The sequence below is a fragment of the Rhinoraja longicauda genome, chromosome 2 (genome assembly GCF_053455715.1).
Source record: "Rhinoraja longicauda isolate Sanriku21f chromosome 2, sRhiLon1.1, whole genome shotgun sequence".
NCBI classification, from domain to species: domain Eukaryota; kingdom Metazoa; phylum Chordata; class Chondrichthyes; order Rajiformes; family Arhynchobatidae; genus Rhinoraja; species Rhinoraja longicauda.
This window is the reverse complement of record NC_135954.1, coordinates 65,383,417-65,400,313: the sequence shown is the minus strand read 5'-3', so window position 1 is coordinate 65,400,313 and position 16,897 is coordinate 65,383,417. Positions and strand designations below refer to the sequence as shown.

At 41.3% G+C, this 16,897-nt stretch overlaps 1 protein-coding gene across 4 annotated transcripts in view; it reads right to left on the bottom strand.

The window, feature by feature from the left end:
- Window positions 1–16,897, bottom strand: part of adcy2b (adenylate cyclase 2b (brain)) — a 371,550-nt gene that overhangs the window by 182,155 nt on the left and 172,498 nt on the right. For all 4 annotated transcript variants that reach the window (XM_078428257.1, XM_078428255.1, XM_078428259.1 and 1 more), the window contains one exon: window positions 16,510–16,707. In XM_078428257.1, the coding sequence (XP_078284383.1) occupies window positions 16,510–16,707 (198 nt within the window). The remainder of the gene's footprint in view (window positions 1–16,509; window positions 16,708–16,897) is intronic.

The window sequence follows — 16,897 nt, the reverse complement described above, 5'->3', positions numbered from 1 at the left end:
GTACAGCAATGGTCTCTGTAGCAGTTGATGCAAACAGTGGCTCCTTGTAAATGTACAGCTTAAAAGGCCACTTGATTTGGCCCATGTTAGGTGTTTAAGTGGAGGAAATCCTGATTCATCACAACTTGATATCACACTAAACATTAACCATGATGGATGTGGGTTGCTAGAAGTGATGGGAAATTATAGTGATTAGATTGTTACTGTTTTTCACCCACAGAAGGGCAAAAGGGTGAGGAAAGAGAGACGCATAGGCATGAGATTTTAATATCTGTGATGTACCAGATGCTCTGGCACAGTCAGGGTAGAATGTAGTAGTGCCACAGAATTTATTTTGATGGGGAGGCTGAGTACATCAAAAGCCAGGAGGAAATTATGTTGGTTAAAAAGGAATAATGTACTAGGATCACAGAAACAGGATATGTAGTTTGTACTTGTGGCCAGTGTTCTTTTGATCTTAGCAGAGTAGAAGCCTAACTGTGGGGACTCAAACCGGAAACTTGGGATATATTATTACAGGATATCAGCACAGAGGAATATGCAAAAATGATGCAGATTGATCAATGGTAGATTTTGAAATAATGGGGCAACTACACTAGATATGAGATGGAGAGGATTGCACTAAACAGAGGATTCTCCAACCAATGCAAGAATGGCCATAGAAAGTAATTGAATTGCTCGGGGAAGGAGGGGGGAGGGAAGAAGATAATAACATAATTTGGTTTCATCGATAAAGTCTCATTGGTGCATATACAGGGAAAAATACTCATAATTGCCAACTATTTGCTTTTACTGAAATCATCAAATCTCTATTCCACTTTATACATAGAACATTGAATAATACAGCACAGCAACGGGTCCTTCGTCCCACAATGTTTGTGCCGAACATGACACCTCGATGAACAGTTTTCATCTGCCTGCACATGATCTATATCCCTCCATTTCCTGCACCTCAAGTGCCTATCTAAAAACCTCTTAAAAGCCACTATTGTATCTGCCTCTACCACCACCTTTTGGCAATGCGTTCCAGGCCCCCACCTCGCTCTGTGTAAAAAACTCATCCCATACATCTCCACTAAACCTCCCCCGTCCCCGTCCCCCGTCCCGTCCCCCCCGTCCCGTCCCCCGTCCCCATCACATTAAAGCTCTGCCCTCTAGTGTTGGACATTTCCACCGTGGAAAACATTCTGACTGTCTACCTCTCTATGCCTCTCATAATTTTATATACAATACTTAAACATGCCCAAAATGCTGCCTTTCTTAGTTGATTTGAAATAATTCTGTTATGCGTTTTATCTCTTCTCCACAAGTATAAACATTTTGCACATAAACAAACATTAAGAATTGAAAGGGTCAATGGCTATTTAACCCACTACAAATCCAAGATTTCCAATAAAATTGCCTCAGGCTGTGCTTCAAGTTAGACCTAGAACAGGACCCAAGCCTCCATTCATTCCAATGGGGTCTGTGGACCAGAAATGAAGCAAAGGGATGGTTGTTTTACTTAAAGTTGATGCTTTGAATTGCTGCCATCCAGTCTATGCCACTGGAAACTGTCATGCTTTGGGCAACAGGAGAGGTCCTCTGTATCTGTGCGTACAGATGTGGATAATCCATGGGCATTGACTGTATTTGGGGGGAGGGGTGGTGGTATCCAGCCAGCAAAACCTGGTCAAGAGTGTTCCAGATGATTAGCATGTGTATTGGCAGACAACAGACAATACAAGGAAACAATTGAAACCAGAATCAAGATTACTAAATATTAAAAATTGAAATCATGAAAAACATTCATTTGATTTTAAAGATGACTTCTTATTTAATTTCATCTACTTCTTTCCATTCAAATAAATGGGCTCAGTCAAATCTGACTAGCTTCAGATTCAGTTGATAGTTTCCATAACAAAGCAGCTGCCATTTTGCAGCTGAGAATCAATACTGGAGCATAATAGGGAAGTTGACAAAGACCAGCTGGCAGGTGTGATATCTGCATTAGTGCATGAATCCTAGATATAGTTAACTTGTCATTAAAAAAATGCTGCCAATTTGGAACCACTGGCATTTCCCAACAAGTCTTAGACCATTAAAAACATATGTCCCATTCAAAGTGATTCAAAACTATTTATCGCTGATTAAAAGTGGGGCCGACCTGTGAGTGATTAAAGGCAGGAATGCAATTCCACTAATTCATTGCAAATTTGTGCTCCTGGGCCACTTTAACACGGGATTGCATTGTTTGGAAGTTGCACTACCTTTAAGTTTATTTTGGGTAGTGATCAGTATAATGGCCTTTGTTATTTTATTACAGAGAGGAAGATAGATATATGTGCTGTTTACCTGTGTGCAGCCAACTTCATTCTTATCTCCCTGCTGGTAAACAACTGGTAAACCAAAATAGTTCAATGTACTACAATCAGTTCCATTATTCCCCGACCATTGCAATGGTTAATCTGGCATAAAGTATGCGTAAACCAAAACTAGTTCACCAGAAAACCTACTATCCCTTTACCACTATCCCTGGTGTGTAGGATAGTGTTAGTGTATGGGGATCGCTGGTCAGCATGGACATGGTGACCTGAAGAGACTATTTCCACAATGTATTCTCTAAACTCTAAAAAGTGATATACTAGAGAAAGGTATAGTATAATAGTTTTATAATAGTAGGGCGGCACAGTGGCACAGCAAAATAGTTGCTGCCTTACAGCGCCTGAGACCCAGGTTCAATCCTGACCATGGCTGCTGGCTGTACAGAGTTTGTACATTCTCCCTGTGACTGAGTGGGTTTCCTCCGGGTACTCCAGTTTCCTCCTACATTCCAAAGGCATGCAGGTTTGTAGGTTAATTAACTTCTGCAAATTGTCGCTTGTGTTTAGGATAGAACTAGTATACGGGTGACTGCTGGCCACAAGGACTCAGTAGGCTGAAGGGCCAGTTTACATGCTGTATCTCTAAACTAAACAACTTGCATTACTATAGAGCTGTTATAATACCTTTAACCATCAGGATTGATCTATGTTAACTGAAGATATTGCATACAATTATTGTAAATTATTCTGGGATTGTTAGTGCTGCACTAGAAATCAAATTCTAGATTGAATAAGGTGTAGGAAAAAAACTGCAGATGCTGGTTAAAATCGAAGGTAGACACAAAATGCTGGAGTAACTCAGCGGGTCAGGCAGCAGCTCGGGAGAGAAGGAATGGGTGACGTTTCGGGTCGAGACTTCTTCCGAAGAAGGGTCTCGACCCGAAATGTCAACCGTTCCTTCTCTCCCGAGATGCTGTCTGACCCGCTGAGTTACTCCTGTATTTTGTGTCTACCTCCAGATTGAATAAGGTATGCAAGCAGTCAACCAAAGGTAAGAATATGATATGTAGCAAGCAAAAGAGCAAGGGTTTGTTGCGATATGCAGTGCTCCTGTAATGAGGTAGCACAGTGAACAATTATTTATTTATCGCTGTTTATCTTAAACATTTGATGAGCATTTGACAGCACTGGGCCTAGATTTGCTGGAGTTTACAAGAATGAGTGGGGAATGTACAGAATAGTGAAAGGCTTGGATAGTGGATGTGGAGAGGATGTTTCCACTAGTGGGAGAGTCTAGGACTGGAGGTCATAGAATTAAAGGACGTTCTTTTAGGAAGGACATGAGGAGGAATTTCTTTAGTCAAAGGGTGGTGAACCTGTGGAAATCATTGTCACAGAAGGCTGTGTAGGCAAAGTCAGTGGATATATTTAAGGATATATTTAAGGTAGAGATAGATAGATTCTTGATTAATACAGGTGTCAGAGATTATGGGAAGGCAGGAGAATGGGGTTAGGAGGGAGAGATAGATCAGCCATGATTGAATGGTGACTTGATGGGCCAAATGGCCTAATTCTACTCCTATCACTTATGATCTTCTTATTTTGGTGGCATTAGTGGGTTGTTACTGCAGTTAGATAGAATTGAGAAGTTTGAAGTTGCATTGTGGTGAAAATATTGGGATTTAGCATAATTATTGAAGGGGAGCCCGGCTAGATGGAGCGTATGGTGAACGTATGATGTTTGGTTTAACTGGTGGCTCCCAGGCAGTTGCCAATAATACGGGGAAAAGGAGAACATTGATGAAACTAACAAATTGCTTTTCTAAACAAAAGGCAAGGTATAAACAGGGTAGATCATAGGAAACTTTACCACATAACAGAGATGTCAAAAGCTCGAGGGCAGTGATGTCAGGTAAAGGAGAAGAGGTTTAACACAGATCTGAGGAGGACATTTTCACCCAGAGTATGGTTGGAATAAGAAACGCAATGAGTGGTGGAAGAAAGTGGCTCACATAATTTTGGTAGTATCTGGATGGGCAGGTGGGATGTGTAGACGATTAGCATGGGCATGGTAGGTCAAAGGGCCTGTTTCTTTGCTATGTTGCTCTATAAATCTATGACTCACTTAGAAAGGGCTTGCATCCCTTTTCTGTAGTGTGTAACATATGCAGACTCTATCAGCCAGCTCTGCTACAGACATTCTGGAACCTACAACCTAAACATTTTCATAGTGTTGCAAACAATACAGTTGTCACATATTACAGCCTGGTTACATGCTGCTAGTGCCACAAAACTCAAAGGGTGCTACACACAATTTACATAAACCTCATCTGTTACTATAACACTATCAAGAAAATAGCTGGTCCTCATTCTTACAGCAAGTGTTGAACTATAAAATAGTGTGTGTGTATTGTCTTACTTGGGTGCAGCACCTTGTCTTGCAAGGTGTTCCTGTGCAGCTGCTGTCCTTACCCTACATGGAGGCAGAGATTTGGGGTTTAGGGGGGGTAGTGCACTGTGTAGATGGGACACACTGCTGCCATCGTGTGCAGGTGATGGAGGGAATGAATGTTTATGGTGGTGGATGGGTGCCAGTCAAGTGGGCAGTTTTGATTTCTATGTGGTGACTAGGTTAATTCCCGGAATGGCGGGACTGTCGTATGTTGAAAGGCTGGAGCAATTAGGCTTGTATACACTGGAATTTAGAAGGATGAGGGGGGATCTTATTGAAACATATAAGATAATTAGGGGATTGGACACATTAGAGGCAGGAAACATGTTCCCAATGTTGGGGGAGTCCAGAACAAGGGGCCACAGTTTAAGAATAAGGGGTAGGCCATTTAGAACGGAGATGAGGAAGAACTTTTTCAGTCAGAGAGTGGTGAAGGTGTGGAATTCTCTGCCTCAGAAGGCAGTGGAGGCCAGTTCGTTGGATGCTTTCAAGAGAGAGCTGGATAGAGCTCTTAAGGATAGCGGAGTGAGGGGGTATGGGGAGAAGGCAGGAACGGGGTACTGATTGAGAGTGATCAGCCATGATCGCATTGAATGGCAGTGCTGGCTCGAAGGGCTGAATGGCCTACTCCTGCACCTATTGTCTATTGACTTGCCTTTTGAAAGTTGTTGGAGCTGTATGCATCCATGAAAGTGGAGATCATTCCTGATTGATGCTTTAAAGATAATGGAAAGGCTCAGTGATGTTGGAAATGATTCATGCACTTCAGGCCTAGGATAAGGCCTCTGATCTTATTTCATAACAAAGTTATATAAGTGGCTGGTGCCATTGAATTTATCACATTTCAATCCAGATAAATTATATGGCACAACGTTAACCTGTATGATTGATGCTGGATTATACAATGGAATATTGTGGGAAGGGATTGAATCATTTGAAGAAGTTCTCTTATCATCACCACAGTTTTTAATTTGATATACTTGTTTGATCAGACTTCCTGACTACTAAAGGTAGACACAAAATGCTGGAGTAATTCAGCGGGATAGGCACCATCTCTGGAGAGAAGGAATGGGTGACGTTTCGGGTCGAGACCCTACTTCAGACCGTTTTGTGTCTACCTTCGATTTAAACCAGCAACTACAGTTCTTTCCTACACATCCTGACTACTAAAGTTGGGAAGTATGTGTTCTACTCATTGACATTCTCGTGATTTTTCCCCATCAAAGACTTTGCTTTCTTTCACATATTGCATTGAATGTTAGTTATTCAGAAATGTTTCCTTAGTTACTGCAACAAGGAAAAGGGGAGAGTGATTTAAATATGACTGGAGGTGAAAATCTTTAAATAAACTATAAACACTAAATTTTGAATGGGAATGGGGAAGGGGTTGGAAAAGATGATACTGACTTATTTTAATAACTGAGTTTTGAGGTGTGTTTCCTATTCCTTATCAATTTCTGTGCAAAATAATTATCTTCATTCCATTGATGCAAAAGTTGTATGTTATCAATATTTGCCAAACATTTACTTTTTCCCTAGATTGAGGAAGGGTCTCGACCCGAAATGTCACCTATTCCTTTTCTCCAGAGATGTTGCCTGACCCGCTGAGTTACTCCAGCATTTTGTGACTATCTACAATGTAAACTAGCATCTGCAGTACACATTAGTCTTTTTCCCATCTCTTAAATAAGATTCAAATTATCCTTACAAAGGATGTAAAACAAAAAAATCCAGAGGTACGGATTATTTCTGTTAAACATGTGAAAGTCGCCAAAAAAATTGTGACCATCATATACCACTGGATTTTGCTGTTAACAAATCACAGAAAACTGCAAAAAGGTTTAAAAATACAGCATCTCAAGAACCTGTTAAAAACTCGAAATCAATTAACACTTTTCTTCCCACTGTGATGAAATAGATTTTTCCCCTCAACATAAGATTGAGATGCACACAATCACATTTCCAATAGAAGTAGACTGCTGTGAGACTTCCCGGCAGAATATCAAACACAAGATATCTGCTAAAATCATAAAACTAATTGCATTATGATTTTAGGGGACAAATTTTCAGTTGGGTTCATTAAACATTCCATTTATTAGATTCTTGGCTGGATTATGGCTGAAAGAAAATGCTTCTTCAAATGTCATTCCACAGAAAAATCATGCTTCACTGCCATTCATTCGGGAGTTCTCATTCTCTATGTGTAGGCCAATGGGATTTTGTCATCAAATGGTACCAGCTGAGAGCCAAATATATTTCAGTAACATGAATTAACTTCAAGAATCAAATGGTAGCTTTCTGTACAAAACATTTAGAAACATCTTTTCATGACCAGAATTTACATTGTTACATTTTCATTTAGGTCAATCTATAAATATATTGCTGTTTCCAGTCACTCTCTGTCCATACAGAAAACAGCTGTTAGATGGAGCACTCTCCTGTTTTTGATGCTAAGTATTGACATCAATCACCCCTAGATCAGATACAGTCATCTGCAGCACAGAGATTACATGTTGTTTAATCTTGTACTCTCTGGCCACCCCATAGCAGAAATGCAACATACCTCGATTATGCTCTGACCTCCTCAGTGAGTTGGCAAATTGAAGCTACTTTCTTTCCCTCATGTCTAATAATAGTTTTGTTGTGATTACCCAATCCTATTTCACATTTGGGTGTAACATGTTGCAGGAAATGAACATCATTGCCCCATCTTTTCTGAGGTAATAAAAATAGGCAGTGTCCCCCTGAGATGAAATTAGACTGTTTGAAATTTGAAACAGTTTCAAAAAAGCCTGGCATCCCTTTGTGCCTGAGGTTTGTGTGCCAGAGGAGTTAACATAATGATCTGTATAAGTTTAGTTTGGAGATACAGTGTGGAAACAGGCCCTGCGGCTCACCGAGTCCATGCCAAACAGAGATCATCCATTCACTAGTTCTACCCTACACACTTGGAACAATTTACAGAAGCCAATTAACCTGCAAATCTGCACCTCTTTGGAATGTGAGGAAACCGGAGCACCCAGAGAAATCCCATGTGGTCCCAAATTTGTTTACATGTTACACAGTAATGCAATATATTTTCCAGTGAATCTGGTGAATTTAAAGGAAGAAGGGAGTCAGGAGGCAGAGGTTAGTGGAGTTAAGAAGAAGGTGCTTGGGAAGCTGAAAGGTCTGAAGGTGAACAAGTCAACTGGACCAGATAGACTACACACCAGGATGTAGTTTAGTTTAGTTTAGTTTATTGTCGCGTTTACTGAAGTACAGTGAAAAGGTTTTGTTGCATGTTAACCAGTCAGTGGAAAGCCAATACTTGATCACAATCGAGTCATTTACCGTGCATAGATACAAGATAAGGGAATAATGTTTAGTGCAAGGTAAAACCAGTAAAGTCCAATTAGAGATAGTCCAAGGTAGATAGTAGTTCAGGACTGCTCTCTAGTTGTGGTCGGATGATTCAGTTGCCTGATACCAGCTGGGAATAAACTGTCCTGGAATCTGGTGGTGTGCATTTTCACACTTCTATTCCTTTTACCTGATGGCCAGGGTGCAACTGGTTCTTGATTTTGCTGCTGGTTGCCGTGACAGCGTGAGGAATAAATGGAGTCAATGGAAGGGAGGTTAGTTTGTGTGATGGTCTCGGCTGCGTCCACAATTCGCCATAATTTCTTGCGGTCTTGGATGGAACTGTTCCCAAACCAAGGTGTGATGCATCCTGATAAAATGCTTTCTATGGGGCTTCTGTAGAGGTTGGTGAGCTTTGTTGGGGACATGCCAAACTTCCAAAGTCTGCTAAGGAAGTAGAGGCGGTGGTGTGCTTTCTTGGCTGTTGCTTCAATATGGGTGTTCCAGGAGAAGTAATTGGTGATATGGACTCCAAGGAATTTCAGTGTCATCAAAGCAAACTGGGGTATGTGTACTACACTTCCTGAAGTCGATCACTATCTCCTTTGTCTTGCTGATATTGAGAGAAAGGTTGTTGTCTCAACACCAGGACAAATGGTTCTCAAATCTCCTTTCCATACTGTGTCTTATCGTTATTTGATATCCCGCCCACAATGTTGATGTTGTCTGTGAATGTGAAAATTGAATTAGATTTGTACATGGCTGCACTGTCATGGGTGTACAAGGAGTATCAAAGGTGGCTGAGAAGGCATCCTTGCCAAACACCAGTGTTGAGGATTATCATGGAGGATGATTTGGCCCCTATCCTCACTGATTGAGGTCGCTTGGTCAGGAAGTCAAGAATCCAGTTACAGAGATGAGTGTTGATTCCAAGTCCCACAAGTTTGGTGATAAGCTTGGATGGTATAATGGTGTTAAAGGCAGAGCTGTTGTCCATGAATAGGAGTCTGAATAGGAGATGTCTCTCTTATCCAGGTGTTCTAGGGTTGATTGTAGGGGTAGGACAATGGTCTATCCTCTCCATATACCTGAGCAAATGACTTTTAAATGTTGCTATTATGGATGACTCAACTACTTCCAGTGGCAGCTCGTACCATATACCCACCACCCTCCGTGTGAAAAATTTGCCCTCGTTTCCGATTACATTTTTCTTCTCTCACTGGAAAACCTATGCCAGCTGGTTCTTGATTCCATTACCCTGGGTAAAAGTCAATGTGCATCCAGCCTATGTATTCCCCTAATGATTTTATCTGTAAGATCACCCCTCAGTCTCCTGCCAAGGAATAATCAGTGGTGCAATGGTACTTTATTTGTCACACGTAACGAAGTACCGTGAAATTCACTTTTGTATACAGTTCAGTACAAGTATCACTATACATAAGCACTTAGACAAGCATCTCATATATATGATACTAGTGTTTTGCTGTAGTGCACTGAGACAGTATACAGAGTTGCCAGTTTCTTGCACCATTTCCAAGTCCCAGTTTGTAAGTGCAGGGTTCTTGTCCTGACCATGAAGGCCTGTTGTCCTGGCGGCGTTGCAGGGTCGGCCTGGCCAAGTGTAGCCGTTGGTGACGTCCATCACTCCTTAGACTTCCTAAGTTCTCCCTCTGGCCTAGGCTCTCGAATTCTGACCACATTCTCGTAAATCATATCTGCGCACTTCCAGCTTAATGGCATCTTTCCAATAACAGGGTGACCAAAACTGAAAACAATACTCTAAGTGCAGCCTCATGAACATCTTATATAACACAGTAAGATAAAATCCCAACTTCTAAACTCCCTGACTGACGAAGGTCAGCATGCATACGTTTTCTTCACCCTATCTACATGTGCCACCAGTTTCAGAGAACAAAATCCCTCCTAAATCCCTTTGTTCTGCAACATTCCTCAGGGCCCAGCATTCATTATGAAGGTCCTGTATTAGTTTGACTTCCCAAAATACACTTAACACTTATCTGAATGAAACTTCGTTCCTCAGCGCACTTATCCAGCAGATCAATATCCCGCTGTAATTCTTGATAACCATTGTCACTGCCAACAAAACCAATTATTTTAGTGTCATCTGTTAATCTAGTAGATTACTGATCTAGTTACTAGTTATATCTGGTTACTTGAAAAACTGGTTGATTATGTTTAATTAGAACTGCTGTCCAAAGTTACAGTCAGATTGGAGGGAGATCAAAAGCATGAATGAAATGCAGCACCAAGATTCGCTTGTAAAATGATGCAGAATCTCAATTCATCAAATATGAGTGTCTTACAGTCCAAAGGCATAGAAGAGTTGAGAGACTAGGATTTGCATGTAGTCATGTTATGAAAACCAATGGTGCAAATAGAATCTGTGAAGATTAAACAATGAACAGACGAGCAAACAAAGGCAGATAACTGTTTACTCAGAACTAGACACAGAATGCTCAACTATTGTCTATGGAGTGTTAGGAATCTTTTAGCCAGAGTGCAGAATGAACATTAACTCTGCCTGCATATGACTAAGCTGTCAAATATAAGAGTGGACAGTACAATCAGAATGACAGTCCATGTGCATTGTAACAGTTCACATGGGTACATCCTTAGCTCAAGTGATGATTCCAAAGTTGGTCTTGCAGAGTTGGTCACGACAGACAATGGAAACAACTTCACCCTTGCTGAATTTTTAGAATTACTCAAATGGAATAAAATGAAGAACATGTACACACTTCCATCCCACCCATTCTAAAATTATCTGGTCAAAAGGACAATACACTCTGTCAAAGATTGACTGAAAATATGACAGGAAGCAAAATTGGGATCAAAGGAACACCCACTGGAATACACTGCACTCCATGAAAGGATGGTCCCTGTTGAAATACTGATATGCCACAATCCATTTGGATTTGATGAAACCAAACTTTAGTACTGCTGTATGTTTTAAAATCGGTGAAGCAGGAGAAGCAACGGTGCCAGAGCATCCGATTGCCAATTCAAAGTTGATGATCCTGTATTCGGATAAGACATCATACAAGGAAGCTGCAAATTGAAACACATCGTTGAGTGCATTGGACTAGTATCTGTGGTTGATCTGGATGTGTGGCATTTGCTGAATTATCATCAAAACCACCTAAGACATCATATATCAGAGTATTTATTCACAAAATGCTGGAGTAACTCAGCAGGTCAGGCAGCATCTCGGGAGAGAAGGAGTGGGCGACGTTTTGGGTCGAGACCCTTCTTCAGACTGATGTCAGGGGGGCGGGACAAAGGAAGGATATAGGTGGAGACAGGAAGATAGAAGGAGATCTGGGAAGGGGGAGGGGAAGAGAGGGACAGAGGAACTATCTAAAATTGGAGAAGTCGATGTTCATACCACTGGGCTGCAAGCTGCCCAGGCGAAATATGAGGTGCTGTTCCTCCAATTTCCGGTGGGCCTCACTATGGCACTGGAGGAGGCCCATGACAGAAAGGTCAGACTGGGAGTGGGAGGGGGAGTTGAAGTGCTCGGCCACCGGGAGATCAGTTTGTTTAACGCGGACCGAGCGCAGGTGTTGAGCGAAGCGATCGCTGAGCCTGCGTTTGGTTTCGCCGATGTAAATAAGTTGACATCTGGAGCAGCGGATGCAATAGATGAGGTTGGAGGAGGTGCAGGTGAACCTCTGTCTCACCTGGAAAGACTGTTTGGGTCCTTGGATGGAGTTGAGGGGGGAGGTAAAGGGACAGGTGTTGCATCTCGTGCGGTTGCAGGGGAAAGTGCCCGGGGATGGGGTGGTTTGGGTAGGAAGGGACAAGTGGACCAGGGAGTTATGGAGGGAACGGTCTCTGCGGAACACAGAGAGGGTAGGGGATAGGAAGATATGACCAGTGGTGGGGTCCCGTTGTAGGTGACGGAAATGTTGGCGGATGATTTGTTGGATAAGCTGGCTGGTGGGGTGGAAGGTGAGAAAGAGGGGGATTCTGTCCTTGTTACGAGTGGGGGAGGGGGAGCAAGAGCGGAGTTGCGGGATGTAGAAGAGACCCTAGTGAGAGCCTCATCTATAATGGAAGAGGGGAAGCCCCGTTTCCTGAAGAATGAGGATATCTCTGACGCCTTAGTGTGAAACACCTCATCCCGGGGCGCAGATGCGGCGTAGACGGAGGAATTGGGAGTAGGGGATAGACTTTTTGCAGGAGACCGGGTGGGAAGAAGTGTAGTCCAGATAGCTGTGCGAGTCAGTGGGTTTATAGTAGATGTCAGTCACTAGTCTGTCTCCTGTGATGGAGATGGTGAGGTCCAGAAACGGGAGGGAGATGGTGGAGATAGTCCAGGTATATTTAAGGACAGGATGGAAATTGGAAGTAAAGTGTATGAAGTCAGTGAGTTCTGCATGGGTACAAGAGGTAGCACCAATGCAGTCGTCGATGTAGCGATGTCATATATCAGAGTCATTATCTCAACTGGATGATTAGACTTGGAACCAGAACTTTCCCCACCTTCTACTGCACCCTGCATTGAACCCATCTCATGAATAGGTGTAGGTGATTTATTGATAATGTTTCAAAGAAACTTGAGCTTCTTTATCTGTGGTGAGTAAGAACATCACCTGGAAGATTAAAATTGTCATCATTGAAAGTCAGGAAAATCCCTTTTGAGTAATGAGATTATCAGACCAGGATATTTGACATGTTTCTAGAGTTTTTGTTTTACTGCTGTTTGCAATTACCAAATTAAAGGAAGAACTTGGGATATGGTAACCTCAGGAAAATATATGTTTACTTAAGTAAGTTTTTCTTATCGAGGAAAACACTAACTAGCATACGGCAGGTTGTTCTATACTAACAATACAAAACTGGTTATTCACTGTTTCAAAATAACCCAGTCAACTAGCTATTTCTTCAAAACAATTTTATTAAGTTTGTCAGCCATGAATAAACCTTTTAAATTTCACGGTGGCTGCATGCCCCGCTGCTCTTGGGTGAAAATTATGTGGTTATTCATCTTTTGTTAGGCCTGGAGGAATTATCATCCTTGTCTGGGTTCCCTGATTGTTTCTCGTGGGCATCTAAAAAGATACCTTCTGCCCACTCTTTCATCGAAAGGCAGAAATATATCCACTGAAAGCCTACTCCAAACTGCATTTCCAGGATTCCTACATCTTAAATGCAATACTTCTATTGCAGAATTTGCTTTAAAATAAGCAGACATACAAGACATGTCAACGTTAAAATAAAATAAAATCCTGCAATAATGCTGTGTCTCATTTGGTTCAGAACACTCCTGTGACTCAAAGCTCGTGAAATACCTTTCAGATATAGTTACACCTTGTTTTATTTAAAAGGTTGAATCCAATTTCACACACTAATATTCCGCTAACAGCAAATGATGTGAAAGGCCAGATAATCCGTTTATTAGAATATCAGGTGAACTGACTGAATGTCCTCTACAAAGTGTGCTTTGTACACTCTGAAACAAGACCAAACTGAAATAAGCGAATGAGGCTTCAGTTTAACATTTCACAAAGCATGGCACAATGCATTCCTCCCTCATTCTCCTGTCTGCCTGGACTGTGCCCATGTCTTTCATTGTGATGAAAGGCAGAAATAAACCAACATTATGATCTGCTAAAGCTGTTTAGGTTAATAGGGAAGATATTTTGCAGTTGTACAAGATGTTGGTGAGGCCACATTCGTAATATTGTTTTTTACTTACCCTGCTCTAATAAAGATGTCATTAAGTTGGAAACAGTGCAGAGGATTTACAAAATGTTGCCAGGACTTGAGGGCCTGAGTTACAGGGAGAGATTGGGCAGGCTATGACTTTATTCTTTAGAACATAGAAATCCTTAAAACATATAGAAAATCATGAGGGGCATAGATAAGGTGAATGCACATCGTCTTTTTCTCAAGAAAGGCGAGTCAATGGCTAGGGGGAATAGGTTTAAGATGAGAGGGGAAAGTTTTAAAAGTTTTAAAAGGGACCAAAGGGGCAACTTCTTCAAACAGAGGATGGTGTGTTTATGATATGAGCTGCCAGATGAAGTGGTTGAGGCAAGTATAATAACAACATTTAAAAGCCATTTAGATGGTGCATGGATTGTAAAGATTTAAAGGGATGGGCCAAATGTGGGAAGAAGGGACTAGTTTAAATGGGCACTTTGGTCAGCATGAATGAATTGGGCCTCTGTGTCTGTTTCTATGTTGCCAGATGCCATGACTCCATTTGCATTCCTACAGCCAGGCTTCCTGCAATAATCGCATCCACCCTTTCTGCTCTCTCTTTCTATCACTTCGACATGCATGTACACAAACACACATGCACCAATTCATCTAATTAATTGAAGGTAAAGTGGACATTTATTGCTTATTATAATATTACCATTAATAAGACGGGCTAAAATCTCCAATCCTGAAATTTAATTTTGACCTGCAGTGATTGCTTACCATAAATCAAATTGAATGCCAATCATTTAATAATTAAAGGACAGAGACTGCTTATTTATTGAGACAGTTTTAGCATTTAGGTTGAGTCCACATTTTCTAATGGAAATATTTCAACAGCAGATCTTAGTTTAAACTAGGAGTTGAAGCACTTGAACTTTAATTTTTTTAAGTGCAGTTTGTTCCCTGTCAACATTATGCAAATTCTTCAAAATTGATTTTTCTGTCAATTAAGTTAAAATTAAAACTAATGCTGATAGTCTGTGAGTTTGGAGACACGCTGGGTTAATGCCGGTATGGTGCCTAACTGAATTGCCAGTTTTTCTCAATTTAAACTGCAGTAATTCTCAAACTTATGCACTAGTTCTGTCAAATGCTGGCGGCATGGTGGCGGTAGAGTTGCTGCTTTACAGCGCTTGTAGCGCTGGAGACCCGGGTTTGAACCCGACTACGGATGCTGTCTGTACGTACTCCCTGTGACCTGCATGCGTTTTCTCTGAGATCTTCGGTTTCCTCCCACACTCCAAAGATGTATAGGTATGTAGGTTATTTGGCTTGCTAAATGTAAAAAATTGTCCCTAGTGTGTGTAGGATATTGTTAATATGCAGGGATCGCTGGTCGGCATGGACTCGGTAGGCCGAAGGGCCTGTTTCCACACTGTATCTCTAAACTAAACTAAAGTACACTAAAACTAAACTAAACTAAGAATTACTGACAGGGGCAGCATGTTGAATCCATGCATTCACTCTGCAACTACACTGCATTAGGAGGCAAGGAGTAAAGTTTCCAGTCATGTGCATCTGACACTGTAATGCTCAAAAGGTACCAGATGTGACAGTGGGTCATAGTAGGCTTTTATTTTTTTTTCTATGTGACTGAGAAAGAATCTATATCAGGTCTGAGCCCTTTAAGGAAACTAGTGTCCAACCTGTCTTTCACTGCCACCAAGCCTTGGACTGACAGCCCTGCATCCCTTTTATAATGTGTGACCTTCTCCTCGCCAAGTTTCTTCCAATCACACCTCACTCTCCTGAAACGACCAACTTCCTCAATCCAAGCCCACAATGTAGACCCAGTAACCTTTCTCAACCACCAGTGCCCAATCCACAACCATCTCCCAAGCCTCTCAGATTTCCTTCGTACACCTTGTACAACAGTTGTTCAGTAGTGCACAAAATGCTTCTTCTTTTACAGATGGTTATGCTTACAGCAGTTTCTATATTTGTTCATGTCACATTAATTGCTTTGCTGAGAAACAAGCACGTGATTTATTCAAAGATGCACAATCTCTCAGCAGTGGGCTCAAATACATACTTCAGGTAACTCCACAAGACACCCCCTCTCCCCTTTCTCCCCCTGGCTGACCTTGCACCTATATCTCCCCTCCTTTTCCTCACCACCTATATTCCTAAATAACTTGCATCTTGTCAATCCTCTAGCTACACAATTTGCAACTCTCTAATCCTTTTTTATCACACCTTATGTGTGTACATCTCTGGCCTTTTTCCAACCATCTGCCCATTACCAACTTTCTTGCCTGTGTTCACTTATGACTTGCCCTGCTTTGTCCTGGCCCTCCACTCCTCTAGTTATCTTTCCTTCCACCCCTGCAATCAGACTAAAGAAAGGTCCTGTCCTGAAACGCTACCTTTCCTGGTTCTCCAGGGCTTTTGAGGTATATAATCACACACCAACAAATTCAGAAACTCGATTTTTTCAAAATATCACAACATTTCTTTTTTTTTTTTAAGTTGGTCCTTGCTTAACTGGCAAGTGTGATTTCTGGCCTAATCAAGCCAGTCATGTACATAGTTTATTTCAATCAGTAGTTACTATATACTATGTGATTGGTATATATACCTTAAAATAACGTTTCAAAGAAAAACTTCAGGATAAAGTATTAAAGTATGTAAAAAATGAAATGGTGACTGACAATTATAATTTTTTTGTAGAACCCTTACCTGATCCCATGGAGAAATGATCCCACCAAAACACATGAAGAGGTAACCCATAGCAACCAGACATGCCCAAACTACAAGGGAAAACACATGCAGTAGCTTTCGGAACACAGTCTCCATGCAGACCAGCACAAAAATTGTGAAGAATATAGCCAAGGCAGTTGGAACAGTGATAATGAAAGCCATATGGTCGTCGATATCCTGGGGAAAAAGAAATGAAAAGCTGGTTAAGCATACTCTCACTGCATGTCTGGAATGATTTGTGCATTTAATAATATTAATTATAATGTAGAAATAGTGATGACAAAGTCTATTATTCAACAGATTCAAAACAAATTCCAAGGTTTGATCATCCACCGTTTCAAACTGAACATCAAAATTCAGTGATATA